The 21,780-nt window shown below is 42.7% G+C and overlaps 1 protein-coding gene across 4 annotated transcripts in view; it reads left to right on the top strand.

Annotated features, from left to right (window-relative positions):
* The first annotated feature begins 296 nt into the window (after positions 1-296).
* Positions 297-21,780, top strand: part of ZNF609 (zinc finger protein 609) — a 70,086-nt gene continuing 48,602 nt past the window's right edge. Inside the window, exons 1-2 of one of the 4 annotated variants that reach the window (XM_060689439.2) lie at positions 297-679; positions 20,179-21,059. In XM_060689439.2, the coding sequence (XP_060545422.2) occupies positions 20,310-21,059 (750 nt within the window). In that variant the 5' untranslated portion in view covers positions 297-679; positions 20,179-20,309. Of the gene's footprint in view, positions 680-1,599; positions 2,489-12,308; positions 15,484-15,541; positions 17,859-20,178; positions 21,060-21,780 lie in introns of those variants that run through there. The other 3 variants (XM_087878245.1, XM_087878244.1, XM_087878246.1) reach the window with 3 other exon arrangements.

Genomic DNA, 21,780 nt, shown 5'->3' with positions numbered 1-21,780 from the left:
GGGAACCCACCTCTCCTGGCTGGCACCCAGCCCCCCCGAGGGGCTGCCTCGAAAGGGAAGAGACACAGCCATTGGCGGATGACCTGCCTAGATACCCGGGGCCGGGCGTCGTTTCCTCCTCCCTCCCTCCTCCACCTTACAACCGCACACCGACGTCGCTGCTGCTGCTACTGCAGCCGCCACCGCCTTCCCGATCCGCGCCGCGGCTCCGCTCCAAGCTCCGTGTTTTCCTTGGGCGCGCGCGCGGCAGGCAGCCAGGCAGCCAGGCAAAGGAACGCTTCCTTTCCGCCCGGGCTTTTTTTTTTTTTTTTCTTTCCCCCACCCACCCTCGTGTTCCAGACTCCGCGTCTTCCTTCCCGCCGAGCCGGGTTTGTTGCTGCTGCTGCTGCTGCTGCCCCGAGCGCCTCGACTCCCCCCTCCCCCTCCTCTTTTTTTTTTTTTTTTCTTCTTCTCGAGCGGCCGCGCGGAGGGAGGGAGGGAGGGACGGCCGGGAAGAGCCGGATCGCAGCCGCTGTGCCGGCCGCGCGCACACTCCCCTTCCCACAGGCGGCGGCGGCGGCGGCCGTGAGGAGGAGGAGGATGGCGGGCTCGTGAGGCGACGACGGCGGCGGCGGCGGCTTCATGGAGGACGAGGCGGCGGCGGCTGAGGGGCGCGCCCGGCCCCGGCCGGGACCCGAGAGTGAGTGTGAGGCGAAAAGGAGGCAGCGGGCGAGGCCGGGCGGGCGAGGAGTGAGGGAGCGAGCTCCTCATGGCGGCACGCTAGGCCCCGGCCTGGCTCGGGGTTCTCCCGCTGAGGCCGGAACGGCGGGAGTCGCCTCACGCGGCGGGGTGGGGGGTGGGGGTGGGGGAGAAAACCCCACCCCTGGCGAAGGGGGTGGGGCGGAGGGCGGCCTCATCCGGGGCTTTTCCCGTGGGGGGGGGCAAGGAGGGGGGCGTCCCTCTCTCCCTCCCCCTCCCTCCTTGCCTCCCCCTCCCCCTCGCACAAAAGCCCCGGTGCGCCCACCGGCCATGTGGAAGAAGGGCAGAGGGGCCGCTCTGCGGGGAAGGGTGGGGAGAGCGAGGACCCAGAGACCCCCGAAGGAGGGAAGGAAGCGGGGTCGTCCGGCCAGCCGGCAGTCCGGAGCCGCCTCCGCGCAGAGGGCACGGCCGGGGTCACCGCCGACTCTCTCTCGCCCGTGAGGCCGCTCCGGGCACGTGTGCCGCCAACCTTAGGTTGAGACCCCCGGCAGGAGCAGCTCCCGCGGCGGCGCCTCCTCGGGGTTTTCCGCGGAGTTCCGCAGCTTCGGGGGTGGGGGGAAACTTGGGGGAGTCTCCGCCGACGGATCGGAAGCCCGGGATGGGTGGGTGGGGGATGGGTGGGGAGAGAGACCCGACTTTGGGGGGGGATCGTGGCAGCCTTGAAGGTGATGAGGATGGGGGCGATGAAGGGTGCCTGGGGTGGTCTTTTCATTTTTGGGGGGGGCATGGGCTCCGGGACGCGTTTGATGGCGGCAAGAGTCGGGCTTGGGGATGCAGGGCTTGTTGGGAGACACGTGTTTTAATGGGTGGCGTTTTGTGCCTTGGCTTTTTGGGACACCGACTTAGGTAAGTAGGAAAAGTGTAACTGCAGCCCGGTTTCTGCTCCTTAGAGGAGGTGGTAAAAGATAAAGGTTTAGCCAGAGGGGTTAAGGTGACTCCTGCTTGTGGACCACACGGAGGGGGTTAAGCAATGGGTCTGGTAAAAAAAATAAGTTGCATGGAAGAAGTTCTTAGTGGATACACAGGTAGTGGACTACACAGGTAGTCCGCGATTTATAACAGTTCAGACTGTTCAAAGTTAACAATGGCGCTGAAAAAGTGACCTGTGACCGTTTTCCCACGTTGACGACCCTTGAAGCCTCCTCGTGGATCAAAACGCAGATGCTTGGCCACTTGTTTCGTATTTATGACGGTTGCAGTGTCCCAGAGTCATGTGAAGGCTTTGGCAGCCTTCTGACCAGTAAAGTCAATGGGGAAACCAGATTCGCTTACCGTGTTACTAACTTAACCAATGCAGTGATTCACTTAATTTTGTCATAAAATGAGGAGGCAAAATTCACTTAACAGATGTTTCATTTAGCAACACAAATGTGGGGCCCAGTTGTGGTCGTAACTTGAGGACTACTTGTAGTTAATGGCAGGTCTGTTGTAGGTCTGATGCCATAAAATCCTGCTGGTGCTTCTGGTATCTCTCAAGACTTCCATAAAATCTCAGTGTCCTGAAGGAGTTGCCTTATCTGAAAGTTATGCTTGACAGTTGGTGTATGAGGAACATCATAGCATTCAGGCCTGGTTTCTTGCGGGATATTTCTAGCCAGTCTGGCTGCCTCACATGGCACAGACCATCCTTCTGCCTTTGAAGAGTTCCTGAATCTAGAGTGAGAAATGACAGCTCATCAGCAGTGCCCTCAATGGGTTGAAGTAAAGGCTGTTTTAACAGTTGCGGATGGTTGTAGGAGGAAATGAATAGGTAGGTTGAAATGTTCTGCGGGAGCCAATCTGGTTGCAGCTGGCTTTATTTATTTATGCCTACGTTTGGGATTTATTTGGACTGGTTATTTGACTCGGGAACAAATGCCTTTTGTCAGGGTTTGCTTCCGATATATAAGAGCTGTTTCTCTGAAGCTGAATTCTCACCTTCTGTGTCTTAGCTTCCATCAACCACTCTCTTCAAGAACCAGAGCCTCACCGTGATAGAATTAAAAGCTCTACTTTTCCCCTCTCAGAAGGACAGGTGTATGTTATAGGACAGTGATGGCGAACCTTTTCGGCATCAAATGCCCAAACTGGAACGTGCGTTTCCGGAACCCTGAAAACTTGAAGACAAGCTAGCCAGTATGCATGCGCGTGCCGGCCACCTGGTCTTCTGGTTTACGGTGTGCACATGCACACCAGCCACCTGGTCTTCGCGCGTGCTGGAGCGCCAGAAACCTGAACACCAGCTGGCGATGGCGCACGTGCCCACAGAGAGTGTTCTGTGTGCCACCTCTGGCACGCGTGCCATAGATTCACCATCACAGTTGTAGGAGTTCTGTTGTAATTGTTACCACTTCTGATGAGTTTCAAAAACTTAAAAACTTTCATTGGTCTGTTTTGGGTCCCACCCGTGATACTACAGTACCATTGCTCTGAAAATGGTTTAATTTGTACCAAGTCCTGTTTTGTGATCTTAGTTTAGATTACACTGAATCTTTTAGGCCTGCATGTGTTGTGAACTGCAAGGAAGTTTTAATCTTTAAATGTTAATGTACTGGAAAATACATCCACAGCTATCTCCAGCAAACCACTTATCTGGTTAAATCTATGGAATAGTTAACAGTTCATACTTTGTTTTGCTCTTTTGATAGAGGTGCAGGATCTGCACAAACAAGTTATTACCTCAAATGAGTAACTATTTGCTCTGTGTCCTACCTCCGCAGTGCAAACCTGATAGGAACTAAGTCCTTAAATTTTTGGATTTCTGTACAAATAAATAGGCACAGAATGTCAGTACAAGCAGTAGCTAGTACTTTTGTTCAAATACTGTTTTTTGATCTGCTAAAGACTCTCTTGCATAATTATAGATGACAAGTAATCTCAGTGGAAATCCTAAGGAATATTTTTAAACTCAATCTGTCACCTAGTTATATTATTTAATATTTTAAAATATTAAGATTTCGTAGGTTTATTTTCTGTTAATTTTTTAATGCATCTCAGTAGTATTCTACCCAATAGTCTTTTGCTTGGTATTTTGAATATTCTTACTAGACTTCCATTATGTTGGATATTAATAGAGAAATGAGCATTACCAATATTTAATCTTTTTATTAGTACAGTAATATCAGAAAGTTGTACTATTGTTTCATGTTTTTCCCATTGTGTGAAATGAGAAATCACAGACTTTGATGTCTAATAACCATACAGATTCTCTTGACAGGTTTCAGTTTTCTAAGATAAGAGTTATAATTTTGACACTTGAAAAAATAATGTTCAGAGATTTTGCTGCTGTTTTGGTGGGGTGGGTAAGTGCCATCTTTTGGTGTAAGAAATCAAGATTTATAAAGGGTAAATGAGAAATAATTTCATCTTTTGACTGAAAGACATAAGACTGTTCAGACCTTGCTGTTTTATTACTTTTGTCTCAGTATGTTTGTATTTTGAAGTTGTGTGGGTGACAAATGCTTCTCCAGTTTACAAGTATTAGTTCACTTGTTCAGATCTCATTTTGCAGCAGCACGGTCTGTTTGCTAAACAAACTGCTGCGCGATTAATGTGCAAAACAAGGTACATTGTCCACATCATATTCTGCTTTCTCTCAGAACTTTTCATTTTCACCATGGAATGAATCAATATGAATATTTCAAAGGTAGCTAATTCATACTCTCCATAACAGGAAATGATTTGTGGACCAGATACAAGGATTCAAGACCAGCTCACACCTGAAACATCATAAATAACTCTTATTTGAAATTATTTTGTTCCTATCTTACTTTTGTCTTCCTTGCTATTGTTTATTCTTCATTTGTTAATAGTTTTTTCTTGGTTTTAATGTGTTATTTGTGAAATTTGGGTAGCATATGCATTTGAATAAATAAATAATACACTTCAGAAGTATATCAGACAATGGTCTGCTCACATTATTCCAGAGGGAATAGAGAATAATTTGGAGAGAAGTCCCCTTTTACGCATCCTTACTTATGGTTTAGGAGAATGCATGTAGTCAGTTGTTAAACTAAAAATCAGTACATCAAAATCTGTCCTGAAAGCATAGAAGCACATGTGTAAAGGTTTAAGTAATAGGAAAAAAATACTTTAAGATACTGATTTTCTTTCCTTTCTTCCTATTATGGTGTTTGTATAAAGCACTATAAATTCTATAGATTTTTAAAATACTATCAATAAAATGTGCTGTCACTCAACTTTGTACAAAATATGTAAATTATAATTTGCTGATTTCAAGTCAAAAATAGTGTGTTCTTTTAGTTAAGATTGATCACGACCTTATTTGTTAACATAGCTGTTTAATTGGTAAAAATGCTTCTTAAAGTACAATTAGAGATTATGAAGCTTTTCAAGGTTTTTTTTCTTCTAAAGAATAAGAACAAGTAGAATTAACAAGTAAAATTGCAGCAATAATATTCAGTTCTAGGTAATAAAATGACATCAAAATGAAAACTAACAATGTTTGTGGGAAAGAATTCTTGCACTGAGCTAGTAAGCAGGAGGCTGTGGGTTCTGCTAATGGGATAAAGTGAGCTGAGCTACACTTTCTTAGTCCTAGAATAATAGGTTCTGGTTTGCAGGTAAAATTCCTTGTACTAAAGAACAGCCATACTGTGATGAGCCTGTTTTTTCTCTCTGCTGCTCTGGTTCTTGCAAACCTGGAATACTTGCTGATTCAGGTGAGCAGCTACTGAAAGGTTACAGGGAAGGGTGTCAAAAGAAGCATTTAGTTGTTCTGTAAATAGTTTTTGAGCTGATGCTGGGGGACTTCTGAGCTTTGTACAGGCAGGTGGCAGCTTAGCTAGGTTCAATTTGTTCATACTGGTCAACCATAATAGTTGGCCTGTCTTTGTGCTTATTCACTAGAGAACTGGTGCTGTGCGAGAGGCCTGGGCTTGGAGTCAGATCACTGTATGGCAGCTGCTTTTGTTTGAAACGTTTTGTGGTCTTGCTCTTTCTTTGTGAGCCTCCTACTTCTGACAAGAGAGTGAACTCATCTTGGGAGATTCACAGAATTATTCTAGACAGACATTTCCAAGCTTTTGAACTCCTGTATCCAGAGAATGCGCATTAAGAGCTTCTCGTCACACAAACACCCAGAGATAGTATCTTCTCCTGCCATTTAGCCTTAGTATAAAGTACAATTTAGTGACTGGCTTTAAAAGTCAGTAAATCAGCATAATTATATGGATTAATAACACATAATGGTAGGATGCTAAAGTCTGAAACTGTTCTCACTATTGAAATTAAAACAAGAGATTAAAATCTGGTAGTAAATAGTGTCATATAAATTACATGAGATAACAGACTAAAAATAATCCCCCCCCCCAAAAATCTAGTCTGATACTAACAGAGGCCACATGAAATTACAAGATTAAGCTATAAAATAGCAGATTAACGTAGCTGTTACAGGGATTATTTAATTTTATGCAAATCTGTAAAATCTTAACACTAAGATTTAATTGTAAATATGGTTCTTAGTTCTAATATTAGAACTATAAAGTTCCAATACAGCTACACAATGTAGATGACAGACCAGGAAAAGAAAAACACTTGGACTAAACAAAGATAAAAATAATTTCTTACTTTATTGTAATTTATAATCTAGATTAAACTATAGGTTTGCTTTATTTTATTCAGCCAAAGTTGTGAAAGGGAAAAAGAATGCCTAATACGAACAAATTGCAAAGAAAATCCAAAATCCACTTTGGAACATAGCAAAATGGCAAAGTTAATTTTAACCATAAGGGTCTACCTTTATGGAACCTGTAATAGTATGAAATCTTATAAAAAGAAGTTGACACAAAAGGAATATTGTCTACATGGATATTAGTTTAAAAGAGGTGCTATGAGGAAATGACAAGCATCCCAGTAAGAAGAAGCAGCACACTGGTACACATGCGGCTGATTCAGCAGCTCTAGAAAGGCATGGATATAAGCTTTTATTGTACGGGATACCAGCAAGTCTTCCTTGCAAAATTTCAGAGAGTAAGGCACTAGAAGCGGCCAAAGAAAATCTCTAAAAGCATAAGGCAGAGCAAGAATTTTAGTTGGATTTGCAACTAAGTAGCAATGGACGGTTCTGCTAAAGTCATTTTGTTATATCAAATCTCATGCACGGGGAGCTGGAGAAAGGCTGCAACCTTTTAGTTTTGATTCCAGTGAAATTATCCTCCTGGAGTGATGTTGATCATGTAGCGTTAAGGGGACTTAGACCTTCTGGATGATATATCAGATTAAGCCGTTACACTAGTCTGCTTTGCCAAATCTGGCAGAGGAGATGAAGCCAGCTTTCCTTTACAGCATTTGAAATGCACCAGGAGTCACTAAAATCAACTTCAGAAGTTTAGACTGTATTTTCCCTAGTTGAAAACCTTTGTTTTATTACAAGCAGCCACTTGATAAGATTTGTTAATGTAAATGCTGTCCTATACAGAAACAGCCTTTGCTCCAGTGGGGCCTCAAGTTATACAGGAAAAGTCTATATCATAGTGATAGTATCTTCAATGGAAGTTCTCATTAGATAATTGCAGTGCTGTGAACGGGCCAAGTGCCTCACCCAGAGAGCAGGCAGTTTGGTTCAGAGATGGTAACCTCATGCTAACTGGAGCCACTGTGAGGGATCTGTTTTGGCAGCACCAGGTAGGATTTCCAGAGGCTTTTCAACCAGTCTGCGAGACCCCATGGAATGGAAAAGAAACCGCTCGCTCCGGTAGGTTCACAAAACTGCACAGTTTGCAATCTGACCTGACATCCATGGTGGATAGAGGTGTGACACTTTGGCCCTGATAATTATTCAGAGCATTGCCCAAAGAGCAGAGATAGCTGAAAGAGGAGATAACCAAGGTCTGTTGGAGAGCCAAGCCGATGGCAGATGTGCAAACAGAACTGTGTGACCTCCGGGACCTCAGTGTAAACCAGATTGTAGTTTCAGCAGTCTCACGGAAACCATTGCTCCAGACCACTGTTGTGAGCAGAATTTACAAGAAAATATGTTCCAAACCAGGAAGGAAGCTCTGGCCTGGTCTCCATTCTTTCCAAGCCACCGAACAGGTTCATCAGACAGTTGACCTTCAGAATGGAGACTATGATGACTAAGGTTGGAAGCCTTTATTCCAAACAATTGGCTAGCCTCTATAACTTTTGGTGGTCATGCTAAGTATGCTGACAAGCCTACCAGAAATTTCTCAGATTTGTGTACATGGTTCAGTTTATCAGGATCAGATCATGTCTGTCCCCTTCAATCTGATGTTGGAATTTTTAACCAGAGTGATGGCATAATGGGCACCTGAGGGCTCATTAGGTTCATATTTTATCCCTGTTTGGATGACCTTTTCATCACAGTTCCCTCAATGGGAAAATAATTGAATTAGCTTAATTCTAATTCCTTAGAGATTACAACTTTGTGATAAACATAAAGAGCTCTCTGGTTCCCTCAAGGTGAATACTACATCTGAATAGATGATAGATCTGAAAGTGGGAAGACTCTTCCTATCTCCAGAACAATCATTCAGGCTACAGAAGAATCTAACATGAGAAATGGTAGATTACAGAAAAAACAACCCCTCATGCTGTTGGCAAGACCACAGGGAGCGATAATAGCAGCTCAGAACGTAGTCTTACCCCCACATTCTCATTCCAGACTGCTCCAGTTGCTTCTGCTCTCATTACAGGAATAGAGAGCCTCCAGGATCCGAATAACCCTGATAGTCCTATGCAGGGGGCAGATCCCAGACGTAATGATTTATAGTAATCTATTCTAAACCCCCCTCCCAAGTATAGTTCTCAAAGAGCCAAACAGAGAGAAGATAACCATAAATGTCACTTGAGCAGGATGAGGAGGTCATTTTGTGTCTCGGTTCAGAACCCGTGGCCCAGTCTAAGGCCTTCCTCCTGCCAATCTGTTGCTCAGAGATTCAGGCAGTGTATCTGGGGTTGTTGAACTTGTAGCATCCGGTGAGGGGAAAGGATTTCCTAAGAAGGATGGACAATACTATAGCCAAGTATGGCGTCACTCCCCCCCAGGGAGGCATGAGGTCAATGGGCCTTTTAGAAGGAGGCAAATCACTTAATGAGGTAAGCAGAAGACCACGTAAACAATGAACACAGCTGGCTCAGCCACCAGAGCAGACATTTTACCCAAAGGTTTTTCCAGAAGATAACAGAGATATTCAGTTTATTATGGATCATCTTATTTGCAACAGAGAAGAGCAGGCATTTCTCATTTCTCCATGATGTCAGAGCAGAGGAGATAGATGATCTGCTAATGTCATGGCCAGAGGGTTTGCTCTAGACTATTTCACTGGCATAGATCGTGTCCAGAATAGCATAAAAGATGAATCTTCTCAAGCCATGAGTAATTGTGACCGTTCCCTTCTGGCTCAGGAGCCTGCACTTCTCTGCATGGATGTCAATAATTAAGAAATGGCTATGGCTTCCTTGGGGCAAAGCAGAATCGCTGAGGGAGGGGGCCGTTCTTCACCCAGACCAAAAATGACTTCCAGATTTGAACAGGGGTGCTTAGTGAACCCCAGTTTTCAGATTTCGTAGTGAAGATTATCTGCTAGATACACCAGATCTGATACACCAGATGATCTGGATGATATGAGCCTTGGTGGCGCAGCAGACTAAAGCGCTGTTAAGTAGCACCAGCTACTAGAACATCACTTGGGGGGTGGGTGTGAAAGCCCTACTAAGCAGGTATATACAAAAAATATGAAGGCTATTGCTTAACGCATTGTAAGCCGCCCTGAGTCTCCGGAGAAGGGCGGCATATAAATCGAACCAATAAATAAATAAATAAATGTTTGACTGACAGTAAAGGAGAAGGAATCTAGAATACTGGAAATTCTGGGGTTGCTGTAAGGTGATCTGGATAAAATGCTGGTATCAAATACCCTGACAAGGCAAGCTGCCACCATTCAAATTACACTTTTGGGTGGGTAGGGAAAATTTCAGGTTACCAGGCTTGTGTGCCTTTTTAGGGGGGGGGGGTTGGCTTTTATTTCTTGCCCAGTTGTTCTCCGTTTCTCATCATGGGATTTAACATTGGTCCTCAGGATGTTGACCCCAATTCCTTTTGAGCCAATTAAGCATATCTTTATGAGCATCCTATTTAGAAAGCAGCCTTACTGATGGTCTTTAGCCTCCGCTAGGCAGCTTAGTAAACTGACAACCCCTATCAGTGCAGGATGACCTGGGTGTGTTCCATCGGGAAAAATTGGTGTGAAGACCAGATCCTGCCTTTATATGCAAGATAAATTTAACTTTTTGCTGGGCACAGGAGATTGTTCTTCCAAATGTTTACCCAAATCCTGTTAATCCTAGAGAGCAAGATAGTTTGTCTGTCTCCTATAGAGCAGGCAATCTAGGGAGGGGAGTTTCTTATTCTTCTATTGGCAGATGGGTTAAGGAGTCCATCGTGTGGGCTTGTAAGTTAGCAATAAACAGTTACGGGAGACATTATTGCTATCTCCATTAAGGGAATACCAGCCTTATAGCCTTATTGGCATGGATTCCATTAGTAGAGAATTGCAATGCAGCCACATAGTTAGAGTTGTCTGCCTAAAGGGGTAGACATTGGCAAAGACATACTCCCTTCCCCCCACTCTAATAGAGCCCATTCTTGCAGCTCTACTTTCAGAAGTGACCAAGAATGGCAGTTAGATTTAGTATGAGATTCCTTCCAGGTACAGTCCCACCCAGGTAAGAGCTTGTTCTTCAGGTCATCTGCCCAAGTATTTGCTGGAAGGATCTTGTTTCATGTCAAACAGTGAGCCTTCTGCGTTCCGATTTTTAAGATACACAAGCCATAGAGAATCACGATGCGTGCTGTGAGCTGTTTGTGGAATAATAGTGTGTTCTGTTTATACTACCTTTTGGCTGAAGTCAGTTCATGCAGTTGAGAAGCAGGACTTAATCTCTATGGGATAGCTGCTGCTTGTTCTTTTTTCTTTTTTAAAGCCAGAGAAGTTAAGCCTTTCATTCCAGGTCCATCTTTAGTGATTAGAAGGACATCTCACAGAAAATGCAAGTGTTAATTTACAGTAGAAAACATCATGAGGTCTCAGGGCAGTGTTTAAGCTTAGTTAAAAAATATTAAACATCTCTACATCCCCCTTTGAGAAACTGTAGTGCTTCATGACATTAGAAGAAAAATCAAAACCCAATTGCAGTTAAAAGTATAAAATAGGATTCTCATCTGTTTTAGCTGTCTCAAACTTCTTTTAAAAATAGCCCATATTTAGAAATCAAAAGTTTAATTGTACCTTTATGATATTACTTAGTTGCATAAAAGTAGCCAAAATGGAGCTGTTAATAAGATGGGCATTTTTTTTCATGGTTTAAATATTGATTTTTGTGCTATTTTACTTTTTTGTCCCGATTGTTGTTTATACACTGAATATGAAGATACATTAGGACTGGGTATGTTCTTTTGTATACATGAAAGAAATGCATATTCTGCTTTCAGAATAAACCATGCTTATTAAGTTAGCAACTTAATTTAGTTCACATGCATATATGTTTGCTTTATAAAATGTTACTTTATAATATTTTGCAGAATGGAAAAAGAATATGTGCCTTGGGGCAATGGGACAGTAGGAATAAAACCTGTGGAAAAAGAAAAGAACTTAATGTTACTTTATACAAAAACTCTTCATCTACGTATTGTTTAGAGTTGTCTGGTTCGTTTTCTCTTTTCCTTTCATTAACAAAAGAGGAAAAGTGTATATTATAGACACATGGTGTATTTCTTCAATATTTGCTCTGTTTCATTCTCTGGTTCTCTTGTATCTTTTCAAGTAAGTCTTTCTTTGTATCAAACATGTATGTAAACAGTACCATCCTCGCCCCTCCCTCCTCTCTCTATGTCTTAGACATTAAACTTATTTTTAAGAAGTCATTTGTTCAGTTACATACATGGGGATAAAAATCTGAATTTTATTGTTTGTATTTTTCATGTGCTAATTATTTAACTAATATATTAAGTAATTTCGGGCTTGCTACAGTTTGTAATTGTTATGTTTTAGTCATGTTAACATTGATTTGGTAGCAGCCATGAAAAAAACAAATCTTACATATCATTGGTATAGTGCAATGATGGCTAACCCTTTTGTCGTGGTGTGCCAAAAGCACGTGTGCACACGCGCCAAGCGCACACGTGGGCCCGCATCCATAATGCAATGTGCGCGTGACACGCTCCTACTTCCCCCACCCTGTGCATGCGTGCGCGACCGCCCATGCTCCCCTGCGCATGCGTGCATGACCCCCGTGCTCCCCTTTGCATGCACATGCAACCCCCCACACTCCCCCACCCTCTGTGCATGCACACATCTCCCACATGCGCCCCATGCATGCGTGGCAGAGACCTAAAAATCAGCTGGCCGGCGGGAGATGCGCGCGCATGTGCGGTGGAGCTGAGCTGGGGCAACGGCTTGTGTGCCTGCAGAGAGGCCTCTGCGTGCCACCTACCTGAACTGGTGCGAACCGGTATCATTTCACCCCTGCATCATGGGTATAGTGCATTTAATTCACATATGTGGTTAATCCAGTAAAATAGATCTCTTGCATTTCATTGCAATTTGGGAGGGGTGTCCACATACAGTTGTCATGTTCTCCATTCTATCAAATGAGTGAGAACCCTACAGGTATGATATTCAGGAATGGGGATTCTGTTATAATGAAGAGGGTAACTTTCTGCTTCAGGGCAAAAACTGTTTTTTCCGCTGCCGTTTTTACTTTCTCATATCATGACAGGAGAAGATGACAAGTGCAGGTAAACAGTCTACTATTACATACAAAGCCCATCTCGTTCCAACATGCCTCACTTAATTAGTTGCTGAACGAATGGAACTTCAGCTGTTAGCCAACCTAGCAATCGTCTTTTATGTCTAGAATCTGGTTTGGCTTTATTACTTATTTATTGTCTTCCCTGAAGACACCAAGACATCCCGAGCTGCCCATTTCTGATCTCCCTGAAGAAACCCTCAGTTCAACCTGTCTACTGCCCACCTGTAGTGGGGTTGGAAGGAGTGAACAGGAGCTTTCAGGGACATACCTGAAATCACCATTAAACCCAGTATGCCTTGTTCACTACTCTGCAGGCTAGCATTTTAACTGTTGCTTGTGGCTTATTAGACTTATTTCTGCTTATTCTATCTTTGCCCAGGATGTTTTCCACTTGGAAATACTAAATAATAATAAGCCATTATTATAATTGCTTTTCCTTGGATGCTCAGTGGCATGGAACAGGCATTTATCTTTAAGCCCCATAACTATGTGAAGTATAACTATGTAGTTATAACTGCTATAAAGAAGACTAGAATATACTTTTTTGTATTTTTTTCTTCTTTCTTTTCTATTTTTGGCTTGTCAGTAATACATATGAAAGGGTTCTGGGTATCCTTGTTGTTGTTTACAAGGTGAACATGAGCCCACAGTTGATGCAGCTCTTAAAAAGGCTATCTTGGGCTACAGTAATAAAAGCATTAGAGTCCAGATCAAGCCGTGAGTTCTCCTTTGCTAGAGATGAAAGTGAAGTTACATGCCACTGATGGTTCCAGTAAGAACAGGGTTGCAGCAGATAACCTTCCTAAGATCCCTTCCCATGATTCCTTGACATAGCTTCCGTCTCTGAGGAGAGTGGAAATGACGTAAGCTGGTTGTGTGAACACAGCAGCATCTCCATTTTGTTAATTTGATTACATGTTATGTCAAAATGTAGCCTTAAAGTAAGAGAAGATGAAGTGTATTGTTTGTTTTCCAGTCATTTAATTTCAGAAATGGCAAGATGGGTCCATCTTGAGGGTCAATTTATTAGGGGCTGTTATTGTGTAAATTTGAATAGAGGTGAGGGTTGGCTAGAGAAGAGGGATAAGAAAACAATGAGGAGTACAAAACACAAGAACCACCTTGTGGGACCAGATCAGAATTCTTCATTCAGCATCCTAAATCCAATAAAGGCCGACCAGATGCTCCCAAGAAGCTCACAAAAAGGGAATCAAAGCAATCACCTTCCCCTTTGTTGTCTTCCCCTAAAAAGCATTCAGTGGCATGCTGCCTCTCAATTTGGAAGTGTCAATTAACCTTCATGGCTAATAGAGTTTCATGCTCTAAATAGTCTTATTTAAAGCATTCTGTTCCATTAGGTTCTTGTGTGTTCATGAAATACACAACTTAGTTTGAAGCAGCCGCAAAGGAAAACTCCCAAGATTATATGTACAATGCAGAATGAAGAAATCTGCCATGTGGGATGAGCTGTCATTTAAATTGCTGTCTCCCCAGCTGATAGCTAGAAATGTCGGGATTAATTTAAGCTAAAGGCATCACATCTTCGAACATTCGAACAGGAAAAAAAGTATTTATTTATTAAATTTGTTTGCCATCCATCTCATCACAATACATGAACTGCACATTTGTACTGAAAAAAAAACCCTAATAAATTCAAGAACCAGATTGTCTGATAATTTAGGTAAATTGAAACCTTGGGCATAAATAAGACCTTAATCCATAAACCTGTTATTACCATATCTGATATTTGGGGCAGTGTAACCTATTGCCTCCTGTATCATGATTTACAACATTGATTTAAAACAATTAGCCTTCTTTTTCAGATCATACAAACTGTTCTGAAGTCTTGCTGTTTATTTGGTCTCTCATTTACAACAGTGTCATATATGTGTATAGATAGGCATAACTCAGAAGCAGGCTGTTGGACATATTTTATAACTATAGTTATTTGCGTCAGAAAAGCATTACCCCCTGACACAAAGTAAACTTGCCTTTTTATTACTTTTTAAGTACTCTCTGCTCTACCTTGTATACCCTGGTGGTAATCCATCTGTTGTATGCTAAAGAAATTGTCATAAAGAGTGAGTAGAGTATAATCCTCTGTGTGGTTTTGTTTGGGCTTTTTGATGTGTAATTATTTCTCAGATGAGAAGCTGGATAAATAATGACTCAGGTGGGCCTTTCGTAATTACAACAATTTTGTAAGATTATTCTAAGTTACGGACAGGTGTGAATAATCCCGTGTGGACATTTCATCTTTTATTTCAGTCTTGCTTTCCCTGTACATCCCCATCTTTGTGGCTGGGCATCCATATTATAGGGATTGGGGGGGCGGGGGCGGGGGTTGCAACAGCACATTTTTGTAGTCCGAGGGGGATCTGCCTCAGAAAGAGAGAAGCGAAGGCTCCCCGCCTCCCCCTGCCCAGCAGACAGTTCCTTGAACGAAAAGCAGCGAGTTAGGAAGCTCCTTTGTGCAGATTCCTTCATCTCCTTCTGGCTGCCAGCTGGCTTTCATTCAACATTGTTTTCATCGCTGGAGAGAGCGCAAGAGAGAGAGAGAGAGCAACATCTTAAAAAGGAGGCTACAAAAAGACATGGGAGTTGCTGAGGGAAAAAAGAGAGAGAGAGAGAGAGAGAGAGAAAGGTTCGACCTAAACAAAGCAGCTGGAGGGAGCCGGGCTCTGTAGTGTGAGGAGCTCAGAGTGCAGCAGCTTCCTCCTCTGCCAAGCGAGATGCATCCCCCCTGAGTTTCTTTAGTCAGGAAACAAAAAAGGAGCCTGTGTTGAGGTGGTGGATAGAGGAGAGCCGTGGGCTGGCTGCCAACCCCAGGATGACGGGAGGAGCGACCCTAGAATACAGCAGCAGCTGCTCGGGCTTCCACAGCCATCTCTGGAAAAGTAGGCACGTAAGAGGCTGGATGGGGTTAACGGAACAAGGTCCCGGGTTACGTGGAATTATTCTGGGCCCTCCGAGGTGAGTCTGTTACATTTGTCGGAGGCAGATCCGTCTCAAAAACTGCTTTGTTCTGCTCTGATTGCTCTCACTTGTTTTCCTGGGGATCGCCTGGAGCCAGAAACGCACACAAGCTGGCTTGCTCTGGCCCTGGAAAAGACAAGGCAACCATCTGAAATCCCATGAGCCTTGGCCAAGCTCTGGAGCTGCGGTTGCCTGGTGCTGGAGATTTTCCACCGTTTCTGTTGTTCCTCAGCGATGGCATTCCTGAAAGTTAATCAGGTTGAAAATTGCTGTGGGTAATGTCTGGAAGCAACTAGAGTTCTGCAGGCTTGAATGTAGCTGGTAAGAGGCGTTCTCTTTGTATGTAGCTGAAACTGCTGGTGGGATCAATCCATCTCTCGGTGTCACATCGTTCCCAGTTGGCTTTTCTTTGCCTTCTTTACTTCTCCGCCAAAGGTCAGCAGTAATGCAGGCTGTCGTGATCAGCAAGAGAGCGGAAACTGTGTGAAAAGTCAAAATGAGTCTTTACGAGATCTGATAGAGGTGTCGTCATAGAGGCCACAGTTTGGAAGTCAACTTTCAAGTTGCTCTTTAGTGACACGACTCTTTCTCGGAATGCAGATGCAGTCGGTGGTGGTTTCATGCAGCCTTTAATGGAGTTAAATTATTTATGTCTGGCCCTGCATATGGGTGGTTTTCCCAAGTGAGAAGCTGTCTCTCTCAGTATTTCTGTTCCAAGACTTCCCTTAGAATCCTGTTGGAAGGCTGCCAGTTGTACAAGTGAATACATGCAGTTTCTGCTTTGCACGGGTAGAATTCTGCATGGCAAGAAGGAAATGGAGGAGAATTCCTTTGCTTGGTCTTGGATTTCTTCCCCATCAGATGTCCGTAATTTCTTGGGGTTTGGATGCCTATTTCTGGTTTCTGTACTAGACGTTCTGGAGGGGCAATATGCCACAAGCTGCAGGCTAAGGTACGGTAGGCTAAATAGGTTGTATCATTTCAGACATCTGGCTGAATCCACAGTGCACAGATTTTATTAGTTACGTTTTTCAGCTATAATTTTCAACAAAACGAAATATTGGGACTTTCATGTAATATATAAGAGGCAAACTTCTGCTTTATTTCTGTTATTTTTATATGCTCCCATATGAAAGTTATCCATCACATTAAAAGTAAAAATACAGCAAAACTAAAAAAATACAGTAACGTTTTCAGACATACATTCAATAAAACTAGCAATATTATTAATAGGATAATAATATATGCGATAACCAGGACACAACTCTAGAGTACATGGTAGCAAATTGCAGCTTGAAGGTTCTCTGGAAGAATTCCATGTCAGTTGCCTTCTACAATGATGCCAGTATAGCTGCCAACCTGATCTTTGAGGAAAGGCTGTTCCAAGTACCCCTAGCCTCCCATAACCCCTTCCCACCTAGGTTATGGTGAGCACCTCAGTCGAGAACAAGTGCCTAGGATGTGCATTTCTAATTGGACAAGGGTATCCTAAAGATACTTGGGAGCTAAGTTCATAAGACCTTGTAGGTTAAAAACTAGCACCTATTGAAAGCCAATATAACAACATAACACCTGAAATATGAGTATAATGTGATTGTAGCAGTCCTACCTGCTACTATATAGGCTACTACTGCATTTTATACCAATTCCAATTTCTGAGTAGTCTTCAAAAGTAATCCCAGGTCAAGCACACTGTAGTAATCTTAGTAATGTTGAGGATGTGGGTTACTTTAACAAGAGTTTGGGCAGAAATTATTCGCACACTCATACCTACACAACCACACCCAAAGAAGCCTAGACAGGCATGGACCTAAGACACCAGAAGTGGAATTCATATTATGAACCCTAATTCGTATTAGTACTCCACCCATTGTAGTAAGCATTTGGTGGCACTGATAGAGCTTTGATGGGGCAGTGGTTAGAATCCAAAGTTTTCGCATACACCCTTCCTATTTTCTTAAAATGTGTGCTGCTGCTGAACTGATCAAATGATGATAGCCTAGTCTGCTTTATTAAGCATTCAAATACCAAATGCAGGTAATATTTATGACAGAAGTGCAATTGTGATACATAAGAAAAAACATCAGCTCATATTTCTTTGCAGTGTGTTGTTTTCTGTAATGAGTGTAAAGATATGATTGCCATGGAAGGTATTTACTTTTTAGTACTGACAGAATTGGTTGGCATAAAGATGGTTTACACTCCCTGTTTTTATTTGCCAGGTGTGCAGTATTCAGATCTGAAGCAGGAAAGGAATTCCAGATCCAGCAAGGGTGGATTTACTGTGCCTGCCAGCAGCTCCTTAAAGATTCTGTTTTTTTTCCTGAACTTAGACTAGCTGAATGGTAAACATATTTTCCAGGGACCCATGTGTAAGTCTGGAAAAAAGCATGTCTTCTTTAAAGAACATCTGGCAGATGCAGTAAATACATCAACCACATCTGAAGCTCCTTTCCTGCTTTGGAACTGAGCACTGCATGCCAGATTTTTGACCTGTTAACGAACTGCAACTCTTCAAATTCTGTCATCTGCCATTTTTCAGTATGACAATTTAATTTTGTATATTGCAACATTCGTTCCTTAAAAAGCATGATGCTTTATTCTATGTTAAAAGCAAATCGGTCTTGGATCAAAGTAATTGTTGTGAGTTCTAAAGACTTATTTAACCAAGGCGGTTAAATTATTAATAGTAACCACATTATTAACTTGGTTTAAAATAAACCATGTATGCAGTCTCCTGATACATGCATGAAGATGGATTTGGGCTATATTTAATACAACAGTGCTTCTGAGGAGGCATCCTTCTGCAAATCTTAATTCCCATAAGCCTTTTCAATATGGCAGAAATGTCTGTAGAATGCTGTAATTTTTCTTCCAACCTCTTGAACAATGGCCAAAAAAAAAAAAAAAATTGAAATTGCATGATGTTCAAGGAGTGTTAGTATGCACAGGTTCCTCCTCTTCTGACTCTAGGACATGTTTCTTGTTCTATTAGTACATAAAAGATGGGGCACGTCCATAATCCATTTTGTGGCTCTGCCCTTTCTTTAAAACTACTCCAGTTAGGAAGAAGGTTGCTTCTGATCTCATTAGGAGGAATAAAGGCTCAGGGACAAGATGTGACAAGCCAATCAGCCAGAATATTTCAGGGAGACAAATAGTACTGTAAGCTATGTACTCTATCAGAAGGTGGGGTAGCGAGAGGCTGCTGTTTTACAAAGCCATTCCTGATTCTGCAGCTGCTTATGCCTCTGCATTTATCTACCGTAAAGGGAAAATCACTGCTGTGTTTTTTAAAAATGTTCTGCTCTAATACCAACTCTCAGTTCCTGAGGTTAAAAATCTCCATAATGACCTGTCGGAGAGCAGATTGTTAACAGCCAAAGTCAGACAATCTTTGGGTGAATGAATGGAAAATAGTGCAGTAATCATATGAATTAATTGCTAATATTATATCTTGTTCCTTCCTCCTGATCTATTTTACCAACCTGCATCCTTGTGATTCATGGAATTAAAAAATAAAATGAAAATACAGTAGCCATCTCTCTAAAAAACAGCATTGCTGTTGTGTTACCCTAAGTGTTCCCCATGTGTTACAATACAGACCATCAGTATCTTGTGGTTAGCATGGAGCCGCAAAAGACAATAATGCTTCAAGAAAGCCACAGATGGAGGGGCAGCCATGGGTTCATAGGCGCACCTGAGAATGCCCTTTGCTGGCATTTGGATGACTGCAGGGAAAATGCTATTTCATGTGCTAATTATGCCTTGTAAATATAATTGTCTTATACGTATCTTATGGAATGACTGACTTTCTCATTTATATCCTCCAGGGTACAGAGTCTTCTTGAAGATTTATTTATTTACTATATTTGTATGTCACTTATTCTCAAAGGTGTGATGGTCACTGAATCATTACAAGCTAAGAATCATTATAAACTAGTAAAAGGGAACCAACATCTATGTATTATTTGGCCTATAAATGCAGTTCTGCATACGGCTCTCACTGTTCTAATTTATACTGTTCTTACCTGATTGTTTACCTAATTTGGACTTTTTAAAATTTGATTCTTGTCTTTTACTATCACTTTTTAGTAAATTTCTGGGACCGTTACATTATATTGTGGGCAGTAAACATATAGCTTTTTCTTTTCTAGCCTTTGAGAAGTTGTACCTTGGGGAAATTTTGTCCTTGTCCTTTGGATCCTGTATTCATTTTATGTATACCATGTAACTAGTGGGGGAAAAAATGATATGCAGTCTAAGCTATACAGGACTGATAGACTATAGTAGAAAGCAAATTCTTTCCACAGAGAATGACTCATATTTATTCCCAGGCTGCTCTAATAAAAAAAAAAAAAAGCAAAGAGTAAATGAAGGGAAGTTTAGAGACCGTAGAGAGCAACTGCCCATTGTAATAAACTTATTGGCTAAATTTATAAAAATTGTTTGACTTGATGTAAGAGTAGAGGCCTTAGTCCTATGAAAATAGTTCAATGTGGTTTGACTTTCAAATTTTTCTTTTAGCCTGAAATTAAAGCAGGAATGGCAGATGATATTCAGTTACTCTCCCTGGGCATTTTACATCTGCATGTAAAATCCTTTCCCATATTTGTATGTTGTGTATGATTTTAGAATACGCTTCCTAAATAATAGCAATGTAACATATGTTGTCCCTGCTTTTCCTTTCAGCCATTATGTTATCACCTGGGTACTTCTTGATCACTGGAGGCTTGAGAACATAGCTGAAGCTGCTACTTCACACCCTGAGGCTGAAGGAGCAGACAAGAGGCTTGAACCTTGAGGTGGTTGTTAACTCTAAGATGTCCTTGAGCGGTGGAGCTACCGGAGGGAAAGGAGTGGATGCAAACCCAGTTGAGACATATGACAGTGGGGATGAATGGGACATTGGAGTAGGGAATCTCATCATTGACCTGGACGCGGATTTGGAGAAGGACCAACAGAAATTGGAAATGTCAGGCTCCAAGGAGGTGGGTCTGCCAGCCCCGAATGCTGTGGCGACATTACCAGAGAACATCAAGTTTGTGACTCCTGTCCCAGGTCCACAGAACAAGGAAGGCAAATCCAAATCCAAGCGGAGTAAGAGTAGCAAGGACAACGGCAAGGCTGCCCCAGGACCCTCCCTGTTTACGCCAAGTGAAGGGACTACTGGCAAGAAGGAGGTTCAGGGGCGCTTGGGGGATGGTGTGAACTCTGGGGGTTTGGTAGCTACCATTGCCCCCAAAGGCTCTGAGAAATCAGCCAAGACTTCTCGCAGCGTGGCGAACTCCAAGAAGGAGAAGGAAGGTGGCTCTTCCAAGAGTAAGAAAGAAAGGAGTGAGGGTGTGGGTGCTCCAGCAGAGAAGGAGCCCACTGTACTCCAACCTCTTGCCTTGGCGGTCAGGGTTGGGCAATACGATGGTGGCCAAGGATCTGATCCTACTGCTGCTGCCGAGCAGCTTGGAGGTATAGCTATTGACACGGGATCTGCACTCAATCCTTTGGGAGTTAAATCAGAACTGGAAGATGGGGATAGCGAGTGCCGACAGCTCAAAAAAGTCAAATCGGAGAAGGTAAGACACAGGTTGGTTTTCGGGGGTTCCTTGGATGCTGCTTTTGCTTGAAATCAAGGGATTATTAATATCCACAGTGTTTTTCTTAACGGGTGGAATATGCTGTCCCGTAGTTTACGTGACATGCTGTTTTGCTATATGGTGTCACTTGTTCTGGAATCTTGATAGTTAAGTGGATGTCCAGAAGAACTGGAAGGCTGATTTTGTAGTTTTTAATCTGCTGACGTGAATGGTTGTTTCTAGAAGGCAATTGATGGAATGATGAAGGTATAGCTATTAATAGCTCTTTGTTGCAGCTAGACAACCTGGGAACTTCCTATTCTGTTCCTTATATTGTTTGTATGGAATGACTTTAGTGATAACGGGCTTTATTCTGTAACTCGGCCTATTTATCCAAAGGCACGTATCTGGAGAGGAAGGAAAGAGTCACGACAGGAGGTCCTTGGTTAACAACGGTAATTGGGGCCAGAACGTCAGTCACCAAACGAAGCAGTATAACTTTGTTTGGTGTCTTTGTTCGGTGCAGTGTCTTGTGACCGCAGTGGCAATCCCAGCAGTCCCTATTGCCGCCGTTAAGCAAGGATCATGAATTGTTAAGCAAGGACCTCATTACAACCTTTGCCATTTTCCACCAATCAGTGGAAAAGACAGCAGGAAGTTGCAGGCCCCATGTAGCAGTCTGGCATGTTGATAAGTGGCGGCTCTCAGGTGGGGAGGTTGC

This window comes from Pantherophis guttatus, chromosome 13 (assembly GCF_059756535.1).
Source record: "Pantherophis guttatus breed Tessera chromosome 13, ASM5975653v1, whole genome shotgun sequence".
Taxonomy (NCBI): domain Eukaryota; kingdom Metazoa; phylum Chordata; class Lepidosauria; order Squamata; family Colubridae; genus Pantherophis; species Pantherophis guttatus.
The sequence above is the reverse complement of the archived record's forward strand: the minus strand, read 5'-3'. Positions and strand labels throughout refer to the sequence as shown.